This window comes from Macaca mulatta, chromosome 1 (genome assembly GCF_049350105.2).
Source record: "Macaca mulatta isolate MMU2019108-1 chromosome 1, T2T-MMU8v2.0, whole genome shotgun sequence".
Classification (NCBI taxonomy): domain Eukaryota; kingdom Metazoa; phylum Chordata; class Mammalia; order Primates; family Cercopithecidae; genus Macaca; species Macaca mulatta.
The window spans coordinates 236,961,374-236,981,122 of NC_133406.1; the positions used below are offsets into that span (position 1 = coordinate 236,961,374).

The 19,749-nt window shown below is 53.6% G+C and overlaps 1 protein-coding gene across 2 annotated transcripts; it reads left to right on the top strand.

Moving 5' to 3' along the window:
- Positions 1-3,301: 3,301 nt before the first annotated feature.
- On the top strand, positions 3,302-18,960 carry LRRC47 (leucine rich repeat containing 47). Of its 2 annotated transcripts, XM_077978246.1 has the most exons (8): positions 3,302-3,951; positions 5,912-5,950; positions 11,580-12,041; positions 13,701-13,817; positions 15,114-15,229; positions 16,751-16,853; positions 17,591-17,680; positions 17,855-18,960. In XM_077978246.1, the coding sequence occupies exons 1-8, from the start codon at positions 3,337-3,339 to the stop codon at positions 18,101-18,103; spliced, it is 1,791 nt and encodes a 596-aa protein (XP_077834372.1). In that variant the 5' UTR covers positions 3,302-3,336; the 3' UTR covers positions 18,104-18,960. The 2 variants fall into 2 exon arrangements, with proteins under 2 accessions (XP_077834372.1, XP_028696623.2); XM_028840790.2 differs by lacking the exon at positions 5,912-5,950.
- Positions 18,961-19,749: the final 789 nt, after the last annotated feature.

Sequence of the window (19,749 nt, forward strand, 5' to 3'; positions counted from 1 at the left end):
AAGGGTGCGGGGGGTGCAGGGGGATGCAGAAGGGTGTGGGGGGGTGCACAAGGGTGCAGGGGGTGCAGGGGGATGCAGGGCTGCATGTCTTGTTCTGAAGGTGATCTCGAGAAATAGCCTGTCTGAAGGTCCAGTTTGGGCCATCCTGACTTTGGCCCAGTAGTGGTGGGTTCACTGTTCCTAACTCCCCCAGAGCAGTAGGATTCATATCTGGGTCTCTGAGCCTGGTTTGCTTCAAAATTAGCCCCTGAAAGTTTTTTGTTTGTTTGTTTGTTTGTTTGTTTTTTGAGATGGAGCCTCCCTCTGTTGCCCAGGCTGGAGTACAGTGGCACAATCTCAGCTCAGTGCAACTTCTGCCTTCTGGGTTGAAGCTCCTGCCTCAGGTTCCAAGTAGCTGGGATTACGGGTCCCACCACCCCGCCTGGCTAATTTTTGTATTTTTAGTTAAGATAGCGTTTCACCATATTGGCCAGGCTGGTCTCGATCTCCTGACCTCGGGCGATCTGCCTGCCTCAGCCTCCCAAAGTGTTGGGATTATAGGAGTGAGCCACAGCACCCAGCCTGTAAATGATTTTTGTTTATTTATTTTTTTTATTATCAGAGTTGATTCTCTCCTGGATCAGGAAAAAGGCCCAGCAAAGCAAGGAGACTGCCTTCAGAATGCAGATTTCCCTCACAAGAGACAGCCTTGCAGGACTATTTTAAGATATAGCAAGGAAATATAATTTGGAGTAAAATATTTCAATTTCTTTATCTGTCACATAATGCTCTACTAGAGGCAGGCTGGAATTTGGTATCATTGCTACAAAGAGTCATTTGTCAGCCTTTTTTTTTTTTTTTTTTTTTGAAATAGAGTCTTGCTCTGTCACCCAGGCTGGAATGCAGTGGTGCAATCCTGGCTCACTGCAACCTCCGTCTCCTGGGTTTAAGCGATTCTCCTGCCTCAGCCTCCTGAGTAGCTTGGATTACAGGTGCCCACCACCACGCCTGGCTAATTTTTATATTTTTAGTAGGGACGGGTTTTCATCATGTTGGTCAGGCTGGTCTCGAACTCCTGACCTCAAGTGATCCACCCGCCTCGGCCTCCCAAAGTGATGGGATTACAGGCATGAGCCATTGGCCTGGCCTGGTTTTCTCAGTCTTAAGGTCTGCATTGATGTTAATGATGGTCAGGTGGGCCTGAATTCCCACAGGGAGGAGTATATAATGAGGCATGTCCAACCCACACCCCCCACATCCGACCCTTCCCATCATGGCCTGAACTAGTTTTTCAGGTTAACTAGGGAATGCCCTTGGCCCACAGGAGGGGTCCACTTAGGTGGTTGGGGGGCTTAGAATTTTATTTTTTGGCCAGGTGTGGTGACTCACACCTGTAATCCTAGCAATTTGGGAGGCTGAGGCAGGTGGATTGCTTGAGCTCAGGGGTTTGAGACTAGCCTGGGCAACATGGCAAAACCCCAGCTCTACAAAAAATACAAAAATTAGCCAGGTGTGGTGGCACATGCTTGTGGTACCAACTACTCAGGGGCTGAGGTGGGAGGATCACTGGAGCCAGTGAAGTCGAGGCTGCAACGAGCTGAGTTGGCACCACTGCACTCCAGCCTGGGTAACAGAGCAAGACCCTGTCTCAATAAACAAACAAACAAATAAATAAATAAGAATTTGGGGTCTGGGTGCAGTGGCTTGTGCCTGTGAGCCTACCACTTTGGGGGGCCGAGGCGGGCAGATCACCTGAGGTCAGGTGTTAGAGACCAGCCTGGCCAACATGGTGAAACCCGGCTAATATAAAAATTATATTAACCCAGTTAATATAAAAATTAACCGGGCGGCCGGGCGCGGTGGCTCACGCCTGTAATCCCAGCACTTTGGGATGCCGAGGCAGGCGGATCACGAGGTCAGGAGATCCAGACCATCCTGGCTAACATGGTGAAACCCCATCTCTACTAAAAACACAAAAAAATTAGCAGGGCGTGGTGGCAGGCGCCTGTAGTCCCTTCTACTCGGAAGGCTGAGGCAGGAGAATGGCTTGAACCCAGGAGGCAGAGCTTGCAGTGAGCCGAGATCGTGCCACTGCACTCCAGCCTGGGTGACACAGCAAGACTCCGTCTAAAAAAAAAAAAAAAAAAAATTAACCGGGCATGGTGGCGCGCACCTGTAGTCCCAGACGGAGGCTGAGGCAGGAGAACTGTTTGAACCCAGGAGGCGGAGGTTGCAGTGAGCCAAGATGGCATCACCGCACTCCAACCTGGGCGACAGAGCGAGACTCTGTCTCAAGAAAAAAAAAAGAATTTTGGTTTTGGTTTACACCACTCAAAAGTGCAGAAATTCCAAAACAAGCCGGCCAGGGCACAGTGGAGGACAGACTCTGGCTCTTCAATCTGCCCACACCCCACCCTGTGAAAGGAAAATAAATCTCAAAACCCCACAATCACTAAGTCAAAGGAAAAAGTCAAGTTGGGAACTGCTTCAGGCAAATCGGCCTCCCATCTTATTCCCAAATAAGATAGTTACAAATATATATTTTTAAAGCTACACACCTCCCTCACAATTTGCCCACAGAGAAATTCCCAGTGGGCCTCAAGATCTTTACCCTAAAACAGTTTTGTTGAATTCCACCCTGGCAATGCAAATTGATAGCTTCCCTTCACAGATGCGGGACAAAGGACTGAACTCAAAGTCATTCCTCTGCTCACCTGGACAAATGCATTTCTGATCGCTTCCTTTGTTCTATCGTTTATGTAGAAATGCAGATTCAATGAGCCAGACTAAAGCATAAGCGACTATTCCCCTACCTGCGTCTCACACGTATAAGAAATTGCGTAGTCAGTGAAAGGCTGATCAAAGACTCAAAAGAATTCACCCTCCGGTCTCTTCTGTACTTGTGACCTGGAAGCCCCCTCCTGGAATTGTCCTGCCTTTCTGGACCGAACCAAGGTACACTTGCAAGTGTTGATTGATGTCTCACGTCTCCCTAAAATGTACAAAACCAAGCTGCACCCCATCTTCCCTGGGCACCATTACAATGACCTCCTAGGGCTGTGACAATGGTGTGTCCTTAAACTTGGAAAAATAAACTTTTTACATTTCATTGAGTCCTGTCTCAGATACTTTTGGGGTCATAGCCCCCACCCTCACCCCCACCCGCGGAGAGAGCGGGCCGCTCCCCAGCCTCTCCGCCGCTCCACGCAGGAGACGCCCCTCTCCGATATGGCACGCGCGGCGGCACTCTAGCAGCCAGGCGACTTCTCTATGGGCTTTCTCGGCACAGGCCGGAAGTGGCGCGCGCTGCCCCGGAAGCACCCTGGTGGGTGGGTGCCTGCCAGTAGTTGAGGCGCCATGGCGGCGGCGGCGGTGTCCGAGGCCTGGCCGGAGCTGGAGCTGGCTGAGCGGGAGCGGCGGCGGGAGCTGTTGCTGACGGGGCCCGGGCTGGAGGAGCGAGTGCGAGCGGCGGGTGGGCAGCTGCCGCCGCGGCTTTTCACCCTGCCGCTGCTGCACTACTTGGAAGTGAGCGGCTGCGGGAGCCTGCGCGCGCCGGGGCCTGGCCTGGCGCAGGGCCTGCCGCAGCTGCACAGCCTCGTGCTCCGGCGCAACGCGCTGGGGCCCGGCCTGAGCCCCGAGCTAGGGCCGCTGCCTGCCCTTCGGGTACTCGACCTGTCGGGCAACGCGCTGGAAGCGCTGCCGCCGGGCCAAGGCTTGGGCCCCGCCGAGCCGCCTGGCCTTCCGCAGCTGCAGAGCCTCAACCTCAGCGGCAACCGGCTGCGCGAGCTGCCAGCCGACCTGGCGCGCTGCGCCCCGCGCTTGCAGAGCCTCAACCTTACCGGCAATTGCCTCGACTCCTTCCCGGCGGAGCTCTTTCGCCCCGGCGCGCTGCCCCTCCTCAGTGAACTGGCGGCTGCTGACAACTGCCTCCGAGAACTCAGCCCCGACATCGCCCACCTGGCCTCGCTCAAGGTCAGCGGGAGCTGCCCGGGCGGGGCGGGATGGGGCCTTGGAATAGCCCTGGAGAAGGAACCCCTTTCGGGACCGAGCCCTTCCTAGTGACGCCCCCTGGGGCACTGGGCCCAGGGAATTCCTGCAAGGCTGAAAGGAGCCAACTGCGGGGGCATCACCCTGGGAAGTAGTTGCCGCCTTCCAACTCCCCCTTCTCCTGGCCACACCAACATACTAGGTGGTCTCTGAACTCCCCCTCATTCTGTTAACAACTGGACTTTTACACGTGGTACGCTATTTTGTAATTGTTAGCAAACTTGGCTTCTCCCGTAGGTCGGGCGTCGAAACCTGTCTTTTTTGTATTTAATACTTGTGAAGTGACTGGAGTCTTGTGGTGAAGGGGGCACCCTGGGTTTTGCATAATGCCACATGCTGTGATCTCAAAGATTGTATTTCACTTCATCCTAATAGCATCATCCTAATAGCAGCTTTCCAAGGTAGGAGTGGTTATTGCTGTTTTACAGAAAGTCAAAGGGCTTGCGCAAAGTAAGCAAGTAACTTGGGTTTTTCTCCAGACTAGATTGTCCAGGGTCTGTTTACTAATTAATCTGGGATCCCCAGGCCCCGGGATAATGCTTGGCCTATAACAGGTGCCCCGTTAAATCTGTTGCCTAAAAGATAGTGGGGAAGCCACATGGCAGAACCACAACCTAAACCCAGCCGGATGGTCTCTGCATCTCTGCATCTTCTCTTTTGGTTTCATCCTTAAGGCAGTCCTGCATTTCTTCCTCCATTTTTTTTTTTTTTTTTTTTTTTTTTTGAGATGAAGTCTCGCCCAGGCTGGAGTGCAGTGGCGCGATCTCAGCTCACTTCAACCTCCGCCTCCTGGGTTCACTCCATTCTCCTGCCTCAGCCTCCCGAGTAACCGGGACTACAGGCGCTGCCACCATGCCTGGCTAATTTTTTGTATTTTTAGTAGAGATGGAGTTTCACCATGTTAGCCAGGATGGTCTCGATCTCCTGACGTCATAATCTGCCCATCTCAGCCTCCAAAGTGCTGGGATTACAGGCATGAGTCGCCACGCCCGGCTGAGTTTTATTACTAAACCAGTTTCCCCCAAAATTTGGAGGCTGGGGTTTTTCAAGGATAGTCTGGGGGAAGGGGAGGGTGGCTAGGCAATGGGTGCTTACTGCTGATTGGTTGAGGTGCAATCGTAGGGGTGTGGGAAATGGCCCTCCTGCTCACTGAGTCACTTCTGGGTGGGGCCACGGGAGCTCATTTTGGTTTCAGGTAGTGCCATTGATCAGACATGCAAAAACCCTGAAAAAGACAGCTCCGAAGGCCAATCTTAGGTTCTACAGTACTGGTAGTGATGTTATCTGCAGGAGTAATTGGGGAGGTCACATATCTTGTCATCTCCAGAATAATGACTGACAGTCATATATGTTTGCACTTTAGCAGAATTCAGGCTCCTCCATCCTCCTAGCCTGGTGGACCCTCATTAGCTTTACAAAGGCAATTGAGTTTTATAGAAGGATTATTATCATTTAAACTATAAATGTCTCCCAAAGTTAGCTTGGCCCAAGCCCAGGAATAATTAAAGGTAGTTTGAAGGGCCAGGCCTGGTGGCTCATGCCTATAGTCCCAGCACTTTGGGAGGCTAAGGCAGGCAGATCATCTGAGGTCGGGAGTTGTAGACCAGCCTGACCAACATGGAGAAACCCTGTCTCTAGCTGGGCGTGGTGGCACGTGCCTGTAATCCCAGCTACTCGGGAGGCTGAGGCAGGAGAATCGCTTAAACCCGGGAGGCGGAGGTTGCGGTGAATCAACATCATGTCACTGCACTCCAGCCTGGGAAACAAGAGTGAAACTCTGTCTAAAAATAAAAATTTAAAAAAAAAAAAAGGTAGTTTGAAGGCTGAAGATGGGGATTGGTTAGATCAGATCTTTTCCACCACCGTAATTTTGTCACTGTTACAGGTTTTGCAAAGGTGGTTTCATTGGCATTTCCTGGAAGAGGTGAGTTCACTGGCATTTTCCTTGGTCCTCGGGGCTGTAGGCATCCCTCTAGGACAAAGGTGTGATGTTGGGTACAACATGGTCTACCCCCACTTTCCCACCTGACAGATACTTTTGGTTTTCCAGAATGTTGATGTAGTAGGCCTGTATCTTAACATTGTACCTTACATCATGTAAGCGCCCAGTCGGTTACAATCTTTCTTTTCAAATTCATAGATGTCTTTCAGTATTCAAGCTCTTAAAGTGTTGTGGGCTGGGCATGGTGGCTCACGCTTGTAATCCCAGCACTTTAGGAGGCCGAGGCGGGCAGATCATGAGGTCAAGAGATCGAGATCATCCTGGCCAACAAGGTGAAACCCTGTCTCTACTAAAAAATACAAAAATCAGCTGGGTGTGGTGGTGCATGCCTGTAGTCCCAGCTACACGGGAGGCTGAGGCAGGAGAATCGCTTGAACCCAGGAGGTGGAGGTTGCAGTGAGCGGAGATTGCGCCACTGCACTCCAACCTGGGTGACAAACTGAGACTGCGTCTCAAAAAAAAAAAAAAAATTGTGTTTACAGCTCTCTCTAGCACCTGCCCAATAAAGCAGTACTCTTTGTGGTGCCCAAAACAATGTCATTCAAGTCAAAGAGTGTGTCTTGTTTTCCAAATCCCAAAAGAGGTGACCAAGTGCCCTTTCCCCTAGGCCATTCTGTTCATACATTTTAGGCTTCCAGTGGCTATCAGGAGACCTGTTTCTTGGAGGGTCATGCAAGAGCTATTGGAATCCTTGTTGGACTCAGATGTCCTTTTGGGGACCTTTCTGAGGAGTGGCTACCAGAACTGTGCCCAGCAATGTAGCTACACACACTGGAGTTTTGCACACAAAGGCCAATGCATTTGATGTCCTTCCTGGTGCTGTGGGGAGATGGGGAGTGTAGAAAACCAAAAAACTGAGCTCAGAAACGGAAGGCAGGCTGGGTGCAGTGGTTCATGCCTGGCATCCCAGCCCTTCAGGAGGCTGAAGCGGGCGGATCACTTGAGCCCAGGAGTTTGAGACCATCCTGGGCAACGTGGCAAAAACCTGTCTCTACAAAAAATAGAAAAATTAGCTGGGTGTGGTGGTGTGCCCCTGTGGTCCCAGCTACTCAGGAGGCTGAGGTGGGATGAACGCTTAAACCCGGGAGGTTGAGGCTGCAGTGAGCTATGATCACACCACTGCACTCCAGCCTGGGCAACAGAGCTAGACCCTGTCTTAAAGAAAGAGAAAGGCCAGGCACTGTGGCTCACGCCTGTTATCCCAGCACTTTGGGAGGCTGAGGCAGGCGGATTACCTGAGGTCGGGAGTTCAACACCATCTCTGCTAAAAATACAAAATTAGCTGGGCATGGTGGCGCGTGCCTGTAATCCTAGCTACTTGGGAGGCTGAGGCAGGAGAATCGCTTGAACCTGGGAGGCAGAGCTTGCGGTGAGCCGAGATGGCGCCACTGCACTCCAGTCTGGGAAACGAGCGAAACTTCATCTCAAAAAGAAGGAGAGAGAAAGAAGGGGGAGGAAAGGAATAAAAACAGAAGGCATGGGCTCCAGCCCTGCCTCTCTGTGACTGTGTGCCGTTGGCTCTTGAAAGCTCTTTGCTCCTCTGTAGGAAGGCTGGGAGGGTAATGCAGGACACGAAGAGGGAGGGAGACCGGAGGTGGTGCTGGTCATCGTGGCTGCTTGACTCTGAAACCACGAGGCTTCAAGCAGCAGCAGCCCTGCACTCTGGGCTGGCTCCGCTGGACAGTGGACATTGCAGCTCTTGCTGCTGGTCGCTTGTGTGGCTGTGCTCAGCTGGCATGGGCTCAGCGCTGGGCTGCCGGGGTGGGTGGGCTTCTCCATGTGTCATCTCGGGGCCTCTCCCTCCCTTTCTGTCGCAGGACTCAGGGCTCCTCAGCACAAAAGCAGCAGCTGCCAGCTCTTCAGGCATTGACCTGGAACGTGCCACCTGCCACTTTCCTGCGTTTTGTGGGTTAACTAAGTGCAAGCCCAGTTCCGGTTCATTGGGAGGGCTGGCTCTTTAGAGGCCGCCAGAATAACAGCACAGAGGCTTCTGCCTGTCCTTCCCCCACCCAGAGGGACGAGACTGCAAGTGGAAGCAGCTCAGCCTGGTTCCTGGTGCTCATCCCCACACCCATTCCCCAGGGAGCACCCCCAAGCCTGGGCTGGGACCTGCAGTGCAAAGGCCCTGACCCTCTTTCCTCCCAGCCACTGGGGACGAGGCCTCTGCTGTCCTGTGGCCTCACCTGTAGCTCTGCCTGCGTGGAGCCTGGCTTCCCCAGCGTCCTGGCCTCAGAGCCACGTGACTTGCTGAGCTCTGAGAGCACCTGGCTGGCCCTCCCCGGCTGCTTCCCGCTGCTGTGGCCTGTGGGGTTCAGCTGCCAGCACTGTGGTGAGCCAAGGATGGGGGCACGTCACACCTCTCCTGACTGCATTGTAAGTGGCCATCACGCAGGCCTGTGGTGCTGTCCGTGTGGGAATGAGGGATGGGTGGGACAGATGTTACCTGAACAGCTGATGTGGGCAGGACGGTGCCTTAGTAAAGATGTCCTTTCAGGCCCTGGGCCACTCCCCTCCCAAGGCCAAGCTGCACGGGGAGTTCAGCCTCAACGCGAACCCTCCTGAAGCCAGACGCTCTCCCCTCCGCTTCCGAGTGTCTCAGTTGCTGCCGGAGGGAGTGGGGCTCACTCAGGGACTGGCGCTCTTTGTTGGGTTGGTTTATGTAAGCCTGTCGCCACCATGAAGTTAGGATCCTTCCCCAGCAGCAGGTCCCCTGCAAAAGCCATGGGCCCGGAAGGCAGCCAGTGTGCCAGGCCAGAGTCAGGCCCCATGTTGCTGCCATCAGCTTAGCCACTGCGGGGGTTGTGTTTCCTGCAGAAGAGTGTCAGCTCCAGGTGACAGGTGATGGCAGTTCGTCCCATCAGGTGTCAGGACGACCCCCAGCGACCCCATGTAACTCATCCTCTCTGAAGCCAGTGTGCACCTCACATCCTTGCAGGCGCTCCTGCTTACTCCCTCGCACAATTGAAAACTGATGCTACCCTCATCCCACCCTTCATATGTGAAACCTCTGGCTTCATTTCCTGCTGAGGCTGCCACTGGGTGCCCAGCGCTGGGCTGAGGGGCCAGCGTGTGACCTCGTCAGCAGGGCTTCGCATTTCTGACAAGGACTCCCCAACATCTGCGGCTTTGCACCCCACCCAGATGGTGACTCTCTTGCCCTCCCTCTTGCTTTCCTTCCCCCGCTTCCCTTCCTGTCCCCCAACTCCCACAGAGCCTCCAGGCAGGTCCTGAGCTGCTCAGATGCCCTTTCTCTGACAGTCTTTGCCTGGAAGGAAGACCCTTCTCCGAGTGCCCGCCATTGTCATTCTGGGGACTTACTGCAGGCTGTGGGCTGAACCTGGCTCGGGCTGCAATGGGCGCCCCAGTGGGGCCCTGCCTGCCTCCTTTGCCTCTGCTGCTGGTCCTGGGTCTTAAGGAACTTGCTCTTCGTCAGCTGGGGGAGACGCTCCACTGCATGTTTGCAGGCAGTAAGGAGGTTTCACTTGAGGGGAACTCTCAAGCTTTTTGACCAAAGCCCCTTAGGGCAGTGCAGAAGCCCACTGAGCAGAACCTCAGATGCCCGCACCCACGACCTTCCAACCCGAGAGCTTCCCGTGGCCTCTGCCAGGCGAGCTGTGCCCTGGGCTGCTGGCCCAGGCTGGTTCTAACGCTGGAGCCAGGGCTCTTGACAGGGAGGCGAGGAGCTCTAGAAGCCTGAGCTCACGGCCGCGCTGTTCATGGTGCTGCAGGCTGGCGACAGTGTTGGTGATACAGCTCCTGGTATTTTGTGAGACCACCTGGATTCCAGGGGTAGATTGTCTCCCGTCCCATGTGGGGCTGGAAGGGAGGTCTGGGCTGGAGTCACCAGTCCAACCAGTCCACACCAGCCCAGCCCATCCTGTCCTGTCTGGAGAAGCACAAAATTGTGGCAGTTCTGTTAGAGCCGATGGACGCGTAGCTCAGGTAGTGCTCAGCAGCTGGGCTTGGTCTCAGCCCCCGCCTCCCGTTCTTCCCCAGCAGGCACCACTGCTGCTTAGACTGCCCCTTCTCTCGCGGAGGGCACTTGATCCCTTGTATTTTACACATGCTGTTCTTCCTTAACTGTTAAGTTGTCCGCTTCCTCCCTGGGTCTCTGCTCTCCCTGTGGGAACTTGTCCAGTGCACCCTCCCATGTTTGAGCCGTGCTGCCCTTCCCGCTTGTGAGCACCGTCGCATTTCTGAGCCATGCTGCCCTTACCTGCCACTGAGCAGCTTGATTGCTTGAGCCAGAGGATTCCGGCAGGTTCCTTTTTTCATTTCCTTCACAACTTGGGGCTTGAGAAATTCCATCACCCCTGCCGTCCATTCCAGGCGAAGCAGAAGGTGTCCTCTGGGTAATCAGCTCCTCCCATCTCTGTTCAGAGTCAATCAGGTCCAGCCCCACCTGTCTCCTCCACACACAGTGTGACTGGGACTCACCAGCCACACCAACCAAGGGTGAGTGCTGGCTTCCGGGGGCCCACATGCTGTTGCCTCCTCTCTGGGGGCAGAGCCGGCAGCCAGGCTGCCAGAGACCCCCGAGGGTCAGGCCTTACATCCCAAGCAGGGTCTTCCTCCAGCCCTAGAGGAAGCTGGGACGGAAGAGTTTTCTGGCAGTGCCTGTGGGGTGAGGCTGTGGGGCCTGGGTACCAAGCCAGGAAAGAGCAGAGTGGAGGCGGATGGGCCCCTTTTGCCTGAACCCGCAGCGGCAGCCTCATGTCATGGAGGTGGCTGCCCTCGCACACACGTTCCCTGCACTGCCCAGACCCTGGGAGAGACACCCTACGAGTGCATCCGGTGCCACTGGAGCCCTTCCATGCTTTCAGTGAGGTCACCTGCACGTTTTGCCAAAGTCTGATCAGTCATGGTCATAGAAAGAGCTTTCCCGTGGGCCACGGGGCTTCCCGGGCATCTGTGTGGCACACAGTGGTGGCCCCGATGCACCTGCCCTGGGTCAGACGAAGGCTGAGAACCCATCGCCATTGAAGTCGGCTTTCCCCTTTCCTTCCCCCGAGAACACTGTGTGTGTCACTGTGGGCAATTTTGTACTTCAATATGAAGAAGAATGCTCTTGAGAGATTTTGCTGTATTTTTTTTTTTAGCTCATTTAATTAAAAAAAAACCCCACCACTTTGGGGAACCTGCTTCTCACCTGAGCAGTCCTGGTAGGTCCTGACACGAGGTCACGTTTCACAGCCAAACATCCCTCATCCCTTGTCGCCTTTCTGTTCTCTAACCTGATGATTGATCTCAGTGCTGCTGTGGTTGTTGAAGAGGGTGACGTGTTTGAGTCAGAAGCTTTTGCAGAGATCACTGTTAACCGTGGCTGACAGCTTCCCCTCGGAGGGCCTCCTTGGATAGTGCCTTTGATGTGGGGCTGCACAGCTGGGGAAGCGACTCACAGGTGAATAACTTGTGGTTCCCCAGGGACGTCCCCACAGACAGGCCAGTGGTGGCTCTTGTGAGTGATGAGTGGTCCCCCTGCCTCTGGAGCTGACCCTGGACTCTTTTCCCAGGGTCTGGGGGTCTGACGCATCCTCATTTCTCTTTGCAGACGTTGGACCTTTCCAACAACCAGCTGAGCGAGATCCCTGCGGAGCTTGCGGACTGCCCCAAGCTCAAGGAGATCAATTTCCGCGGGAACAAGCTGAGAGACAAGCGCCTGGAGAAGATGGTCAGCGGCTGCCAGACAAGATCCATCCTGGAGTACCTGCGCGTCGGAGGCCGCGGTGGCGGGAAGGGCAAGGGCCGTGCCGAGGGCTCGGAGAAGGAAGACAGCCGGAAGAAGAGGAGGGAGAGGAAGCAGAGGCGGGAGGGCGGCGATGGGGAAGAGCAGGACGTGGGAGATGCCGGCCGGCTGCTGCTCAGGGTCCTGCACGTCTCTGAAAACCCCGCACCCCTGACAGTCAGAGTGAGCCCCGAGGTCCGGGACGTGCGGCCCTACATCGTGGGGGCCGTGGTGCGAGGCATGGACCTGCAGCCGGGGAATGCGCTCAAGCGCTTCCTCACCTCACAGGTGGGTGCCCGTGGGGTCCTCAGATGACGAGGACAGAGGTGTGGGATGCCGCAGGCTGGGACACATCCTGGGGCGAGCGTGTCCGAAGGAGCAGCAGTGGAGTGTGGGGCCCAGCCAGATGTCTGTGTGCCTAAGTCTCCTCAGCTCCAAAGAGGGAATAGAGCAGGTTCTGGCTCAGGTGTTGCTGAGGAAGGGGTGAGGCCTCAGTCCCCTCCAGGAGGCAGGTGTCCCCAGCTTGGAGATGGCCTCTTCCCAGATGCCCGCAGCCTGGCCTGGTTAGTCCTAGTCACTGGCCCTATCCCTTGCTCCTCCACATATGGGGTTAATGGTTTATCCTAATTTTTTTTTTTTCCAGGAGTCTCGCTTTGTCTCCACTGCTGGAGTGCAGTGGCACAGTCTAATCTCACTGTAGCCTCTGCCTCCTGGGTTCAAGTGATTCTCCTGCCTCAGCCTCCTGAATAGCTGACATTACAGGGGCCCGCTATCATGTCCGGGTAATTTTTTTGTATTTTTAAAAGAGATAGGGTTTCACCATGTTGGCCAGGTTGGTCTTGAACTCCTGACCTCAAGCAGTCCACTCGCCTCAGCCTCCCAAAGTGTGGGGATTATGGGCGTGAGCCACCACACCTGGCCTATCCTAATTCCTGGATAGCTTCATTGTAGTTGAAAATCAGGGTTCCAGCTGGTGTGGTGGCTCATGCCTATAATCCCAGCACTCTGGGAGGCTGCAATGGGTGGATCACCTGTCAGGAGTTCGAGACCAGCCTGGCCAACATCGTGAAACCCCATCTCTATTAAAAACACAAAAATTAGCCTGGCATGGTGGCGAGTGCCTGTAATCCCAGCTACTGGGGAGGCTGCGGCAGGAGAATCACTTGAACCTGGGAGGTGGAGGTTGCAATGAGCTGAGATCACACCACTGCACTCCAGCCTGGCTGACACAGCAAGACTCCATCTCAAAGAAAAAAAAAAAAAAAAAAAAGGAAAAGAAATCAGGATTCCTTGATTTTTTGATATTTTGGTGGGTCTTCTGACCTCTGCAGTAAATGACACATTTTGTTTTATGTAAGATAGTATTAAAGTCATCAACTCTTGCCAGCACATTCTTCTGTGAATTGTTTAGGTTTTGGCAAGACTAACTTCCCAGTTTGTTGTTTTTCTGTGACACCTGACCAACTTTTAAAATACAAACCACATCTGTGCCCAGGGGAAAGTCCCGCGTGCCCCGCAGTGGCAGTGACAGTGCATGGCAGGCTGAGAGTGACTGTCATGCGAGTCCTTCTGCCTGCAGTTTAGGGAGGAAGGGAACAGGCACCACAGCCAGGGCTTTAAAACTTAAAGCTTAGCCTTTATTTAAAGTTCAAGATGGATTCTTTAAAATCTCAAATATTACGTCTAGAATTAGAGAAGGGAGAAAGTCTGCTGATTGATAGGTTAAGATAGTTTTCCTGATGAAAACTATCTTGATTCCACAACGTGAGTGCCTGGCTGGCCGGGTGGAGAGGAGTTGGAGGGGAGCCCCGTCTCGGAAAGGGGTGTGGCGGGGTTTTGAAGACCTTGGACTGGGAGGGTTTCCTGGTGCACAGCCCGGCCGAGGGTCAAGCGTGAACTCCTCGCTGGGCACAAAAGACCTCGCTCATCACTGCTCCTGTGTTACAGACCAAGCTCCACGAAGATCTCTGTGAGAAGAGGACGGCCGCCACCCTTGCCACCCACGAGCTCCGCGCTGTCAAAGGGCCCCTGCTGTACTGCGCCCGGCCCCCACAGGACCTCAAGGTGTTGCAGCCTCCTTTGCAGGGTCTGCTCAAGGGTCTCCTTGGTGTTGAAAGACGCTGTGCTAATACTGGAGCCCGAACCTTTTCTTTTCTTTTTTTTTTTTTTTGGAGATGGAGTTTCATTCTTGTCACCCACGCTGGAGTGCAATGGCATAATCTCAGCTCACCGCAGCCTCTACCTCCTGAGTCCAAGTGATTCTCCTGCCTCAGCCTCCCGAGTAGCTGAGTTTACAGGCATGTGCCAGCACACCCAGCTAATTTTGTATTTTTAGTAGAGACGGGATTTCTCCATGTTGGTCAGGCTGGTCTCGAACTCCAGACCTCAGATGATCCACCCACCTCAGCCTCCCAAAGTGCTGGGATTACAGGCGTAAGCCACCATGCCTGGCCTGAACATTTTCTTTCTTTTTTGTTTTGAGACGGAGTTTTACTCTTGTTGCCCAGGCTGGAGTGCAATGGCACAATCTCGGCTCAGCACAACCTCTGCCTCCCGCGTTCAAGCGATTCTCCTGCCTCACCCTCCCAAGTAGCTGGGATTACAGGCATGCACACCACATCCAGCTAATTTTGTGTTTTTAGTAAAGACGGTTTCTCCATGTTGGCCAGGCTAGTCTCGAACTCCTGACCTCAGGTGATCCACCCTTCTCTGCCTCCCACCGTGCTGGGATTACAGGCATAAGCCACCGCGCCTGGCCTGAACATTTTCTTTAGAGTAGAATCCGATGCTGTTCTTGCAAAGACATGAAATAATGAAACAGGCCACGTTTGCAGTTCCTGGAAGCGGTGCACAGCTGTGAGAGGACTCGGTGGAGGAGCAGTTGTGGGAAAATGGTTTCCTTCACTCGCTCACTACCCTTTAATCAGAAATCTTGGTCTTTGTCCCGATTGTAAAACCCTGTGCGTGGGGTTGGCAGTAGTGTGAGTTGCTGTATCGTGGTGCTATCCTGGATGTTGAATTCTGTGCAGTGCATGCGGTCCCGGCTGCTCAGGCTTTCTCTCCTCTTTTGGCCTTGTGAGGATGGCAGACCTCTGGAAACGGTTGTGCATGGCTGGGTTTGAGGTTAAGCCCTGCCTCGGTAGGATCGGTGTGTTTGGGCGTCAGGTCTCCCAGGGATGCTGCGATCGCAGCCTGCATGCAGCTTCTTGCTGCGTGTCCCGTGGGATGCTCCCTGCCTGCTGTAGAGATGAATGAGGGTGGGAGTTGGGAGGGCTCGTGGAGGCTTAAGGCTGTAATTGACCGGACGGGCGAGTTCTGTGGCTGTGACCCTAGTGGAGTTTATGGGTTTCTGCCCAATAGATTGTTCCCCTGGGGCGGAAAGAAGCCAAGGCCAAGGAGCTGGTGCGGCAGCTGCAGCTGGAGGCCGAGGAGCAGAGGAAGCAGAAGAAGCGGCAGAGTGTGTCGGGCCTGCACAGGTGGGCAGCGCGCCTGGTGGGGTGGGGCCGGGCGTGGGGGGTGCAGCATGCCAGCCTCCACTGAGTTAGTTTGTGCTCCTCAGGAACACCTAATGCTACCAGAGCCGGAAGCTTCTTACAGGGTAAAAAGAAAAAAAGAAAGCATTCTCTTCTGAAAGGAGACGTTGTGGAACCAGTCTGTCATCTAGATGGCCCTGACGTGAGGGAAGTGGAAGGTGTTAGGAGCGGAGATATTGGCCATTCCGCAGGAGGCGGGTCGCCCTCGGGATGGGGCAGGACAGGATAGAATAGAAAGTAGCCATTAGGAAACCGACATAAATGCCAGCCCAGTCCGTGCCCCTCGCTGCTGGGTGTCCAAGTCAGGGTCCTTGGCGCTGCTCTAAGCAAGATGATCATCCATAACTAGCCCAGTGATTTCTGTAAACACAGGCTGCAGAATAGTTTGTTCTCTGAGGCTTGTGATGCTTTGGCCCTTGATATTACACTTCATTTGTGGAAAGAACTTTTTGATTCGTCCAGTTTACCCTTTAGGTATGTTTTCAGGTGTGTGCCTTTTTTTTTTTTTTTTTTTGAGACGGAGTCTTGCTCTGTAGCCCAGGCTGGAGTGCAGTGGCCGGATCTCAGCTCACTGCAAGCTCCGCCTCCCGGGTTCACGCCATTCTCCGGCCTCAGCCTCCCGAGTAGCTGGGACTACAGGCGCTGCCACCTCGCCCGGCTATTTTTTGTATTTCTTAGTAGAGACGGGGTTTCACCGTGTTAGCCAGGGTGGTCTCGATCTCCTGACCTCGTGATCCGCGCATCTCGGCCTCCCAAAGTGCTGGGATTACAGGCTTGAGCCACCGCGCCCGGCCTTTTTTTTTTTTTTTTTTTGATAGAGTCTCACTCTTGTCGCCCAGGCTGGAGTGCAGTGGCACGATCTCAGCTCACTGCAACCTCCACCTCCTGGGTTCAAGCGATTCTCCTGCCTCGGCCTCCTGAGTAGCTGGGATTACAGGCGCTGCCACCACACCTGGCTAATTTTTGTGTTTTTAGTAGAGACGGGGTTTTGCCATGTTTGCCAGGCTGGTCTTGAACTCCTGACCTCAGGCGATCCGCCTGCCTCGGCCTCCCAAACTGCTAGGATTACAGGAGTGAGCCACTGCGCCCATCTGTGCCTTTTTTCTTTTTTGTTTTTAAGATGGGGTCGCGCCATGTTGCCCAGGCTGGAGTGAGGTGGCCAATCATAGGCGCAATCCCACTACTGATCAGCACCGGAGCTTTTTGTCCTGCTCTGTTTCTGACCTGGGCTGGTTCACTCCTCCTTAGGCAGCCTGGTGGTCCTCCGCTCCCAGGAGCTCAACATAGTGATGACGGACTTAGTGTAGACAGTCCATGGGCGCAGCACAGCCCAGCAGACTCCTGGGCCCATGCAGCCCTCCTGTCTCAGCCTCCCGAGTGCTGGGACCACAGGCACATGCCACCATACCCTGCACAATATACCTTTTATAGTTAGGCCTATCATTTGTATTTCTTCCCACACAGATACCTTCACTTGCTGGATGGAAATGAAAATTACCCGTGTCTTGTGGATGCAGACGGTGATGTGATTTCCTTCCCACCAATAACCAACAGTGAGAAGACAAAGGTAGGGTGGCATGTGTGTGAACTTGGTGTGTCTTCTAGGTTGTTCCCTGTAGAATTAACACAAGTCTGCTAGGTGCGGTGGCTCACACCTGTAATCCTAGCATTTTGGGAGACCAAGGTGGCGGATCACCTGAGGTTGGGAGTTCAAGACCAGCCTGATCAAAACGGAGAAACCCTGTCTTTACTAAAAATACAAAATTAGCCGGGCGTGGTGGTGCATGCCTGTAATGCCAGCTGCTTGGGAGGCTGAGGCAGGGGAATCGCTTGAACCCAGAAGGCGGAGGTTACAGTGAGCCGAGATTGCGCCCTTGCACTCCAGCCTGGGCAACAAGAGCGAAACTCTGTCTCCAAAAAAAAAAAAAGAAAGAAAAAGAATGAACACACACAAGTGTCTGCTGCATTGTGAGGTCTCATTGTGTGCAATAGAAAACGCAGCCCGGAGGGGACAAAGGCCCTGGCTTCTCAGAGCCGCGGCTCACTGTTCATTGTTATGCTCAGTGCTGCACGACGTCCTGGGATGTATTTTTTTGTAGAGATGGGGTCTCGCTGTGTTGCCCAGGCTGGTCTTGAACTCCTGAGTTCAAGAGATCCTCCCACATCCACCTCCCAAAGTGCTGGGTTTACAGGTGCGAGCCACTTTGCCTGGCCACACAGTTTTGTAGATTTTTCCTCAGAACAAATGATGCAGTTGCTGATGTGTACATTTGATAACTGTCTTTTCTGAAATCTTTCTTTAAGGTTAAGAAAACGACCTCTGATTTGTTTTTGGAAGTAACAAGTGCCACCAGTCTGCAGATTTGCAAGGATGTCATGGATGCCCTCATTCTGGTGAGTGCGTGGTGGCTCCTCCTGAGAAACGCGTTTTGAGCGTGAGTGGTGCTCTGCTCTGACTTACCACCCGTCCTGATTGCCTCTTTCTTGCTTACTGCATTGGCTGACAGCAGCATGTCTTCCCTGGGTCACCTCTCATCTCCAGGTTAAAGAGGTATTTTTCATTTGCAGAAAATGGCAGAAATGAACAAGTACACTTTAGAAAATAAAGAGGAAGGATCACTCTCAGATACCGAAGCTGATGCAGTCTCTGGACAACTTTCAGATCCCAGAACGAATGCCAGTGCTGGAAAGGACGGGCCCTCCCCGCTGGTGGTGGAGCAGGTCCGGGTGGTGGACCTGGAAGGGAGCCTGAAGGTGGTGTACCCGTCCAAGGCTGACCTGGCCACTGCCCCTCCCCATGTGACTGTCGTGCGCTGACGCCAGGACCGCCTGTCCAGCCTGTCCGCGTTTGTTTGGCCTGTTTTACCGAGGTTTCTATGTGGCAATGTTGAATTATCCATTAGATTTTCACCCGTTTTTTTTGGTTGGTTGGTTTGAGATGGAGTCTCACTCTGTCACCAGGCTGGAGTGCAGTGGCATGATCTGGAATCACTGCAACCTCTGTCTCCTGGGTTCAAGCGATTCTCCTGCCTCAGCCTCCCGAGTAGCTGGGACTACAGGTGTGTGCCACTAGCCCAGCTAATTTTTGTATTTTTAGTAGAGACGGGGTTTCACCATTTTGGTCAGGATGGTCTTGATCTCTTGACCTCATGATCTGCCTGCCTCTGCCGCCCCAAAGTGCTGGGATTACATGATCCTCCTGCCTCAGCCTCCCAAAGTGCTGGGATTACAGGTGTGAGCCACTGTGCCTGGCCCGCCCCAGCATTTTTTAAGATGTATGTATTCGCTGTTCTGTTTTTCCAGGTGATTCTGTCGTAAAGTGATGCTATGTTGTTGTGACAACACCAAACTGATTTTACGGTTTTTATGGAATTATTCAGATGTCAAAATTAACTGTTCAAAATGTTCTGAATCATGTAGCTACGTGGCAGGTAACTGTTTATGGGAGAAAACACTGTACAGTCATGCACCACATAACAGCGTCTGGGTCAGCGATGGACACTTCCCTGACAGCGGGCCCACGACATTCTTGTGCAGTGTTTGGAAGCCTGGCCTGGGCTCTTGGCGTTGGCCTCTTGTAGATCAAGTAGGGGAAGTGATTGATGTTCAGTCATGCTGCTGGGACACTTGCTTTTCCAGATGAAAAACACATAAATAAAACTACACGCACCATCGAGGCTTGTGTAAGGACACTCTATGATCACACAGCAGCGGCTGAGCACACATTTCTCATGTCACTAAGCGACACATGACTGTCACTGGTTTGGAGACCCGAAAACTTAGGAAGCTAACCAATGTGCATTTCCTTGAATGGCACAGTCAGTTTCTATGACACAGCATCTTTTAAAACCATATCATGTCAGGATGCAGCTTGGCTGGGCAAGGACATTGGGTTTTTCAGCTGGCAGTGATCATAATCTCTGGGGAAAGTTTTAATGTGACCTTAGAATTGGCAGAATTGCGTCTCTTCATAGTGCTGCTGGATTGCCTTGTGGGGGTGGAGATGTGGAGACCCCTCCAGGCGAGCAGCCCGTAGGCCGAAGGCAGTGGCAGCCCCTCACGCTGGCTCAGCGGGGCCGAGCAGAGGAGCGCGGCGTCGGTGGGCTTTTCATCGTATGCACGCTAGTGCCACAGTGACAGGCAGTTGGAGCTCCATGAGTGGACTGGACAGCTCTGCTTGGGAAGCATCGGCAGTCGTCAGCTGAGGGACAGATGGTAGCAGTAGCTGGAGGACGCTTAGGTTTTTGAGCCAAAAATCTTCGTTTGTGCGCCAGATGGATGGGTCCTGGGCACCTTCTGTTGTAGACGTTTCCATCATGAATGTCCAGGTCAGACCCCCATGTCCACGTCTTCATGTATGTCCAGGCACATGTGCGTGCACACCACTTGCGGGAGTCAGTGTGCTTGGCTCACGAGGACCCGGCCAGCCACTGCGATGGCTTTCACAGACCCTACTGCTTTAC

What these genes read in the sequence shown, in the direction of transcription:
- LRRC47 (XM_077978246.1), top strand. Translation starts at nt 3,337, where the DNA reads ATGGCGGCGGCGGCGGTGTCCGAGGCCTGGCCGGAGCTGGAGCTGGCT. An exon ending in GGCCCCCACAGGACCTCAAG is followed by an intron (nt 13,818 to 15,113) that starts GTGTTGCAGCCT and finishes TCTGCCCAATAG; the next exon opens with ATTGTTCCCCTGGGGCGGAA. An exon ending in AGTGTGTCGGGCCTGCACAG is followed by an intron (nt 15,230 to 16,750) that starts GTGGGCAGCGCG and finishes CTTCCCACACAG; the next exon opens with ATACCTTCACTTGCTGGATG.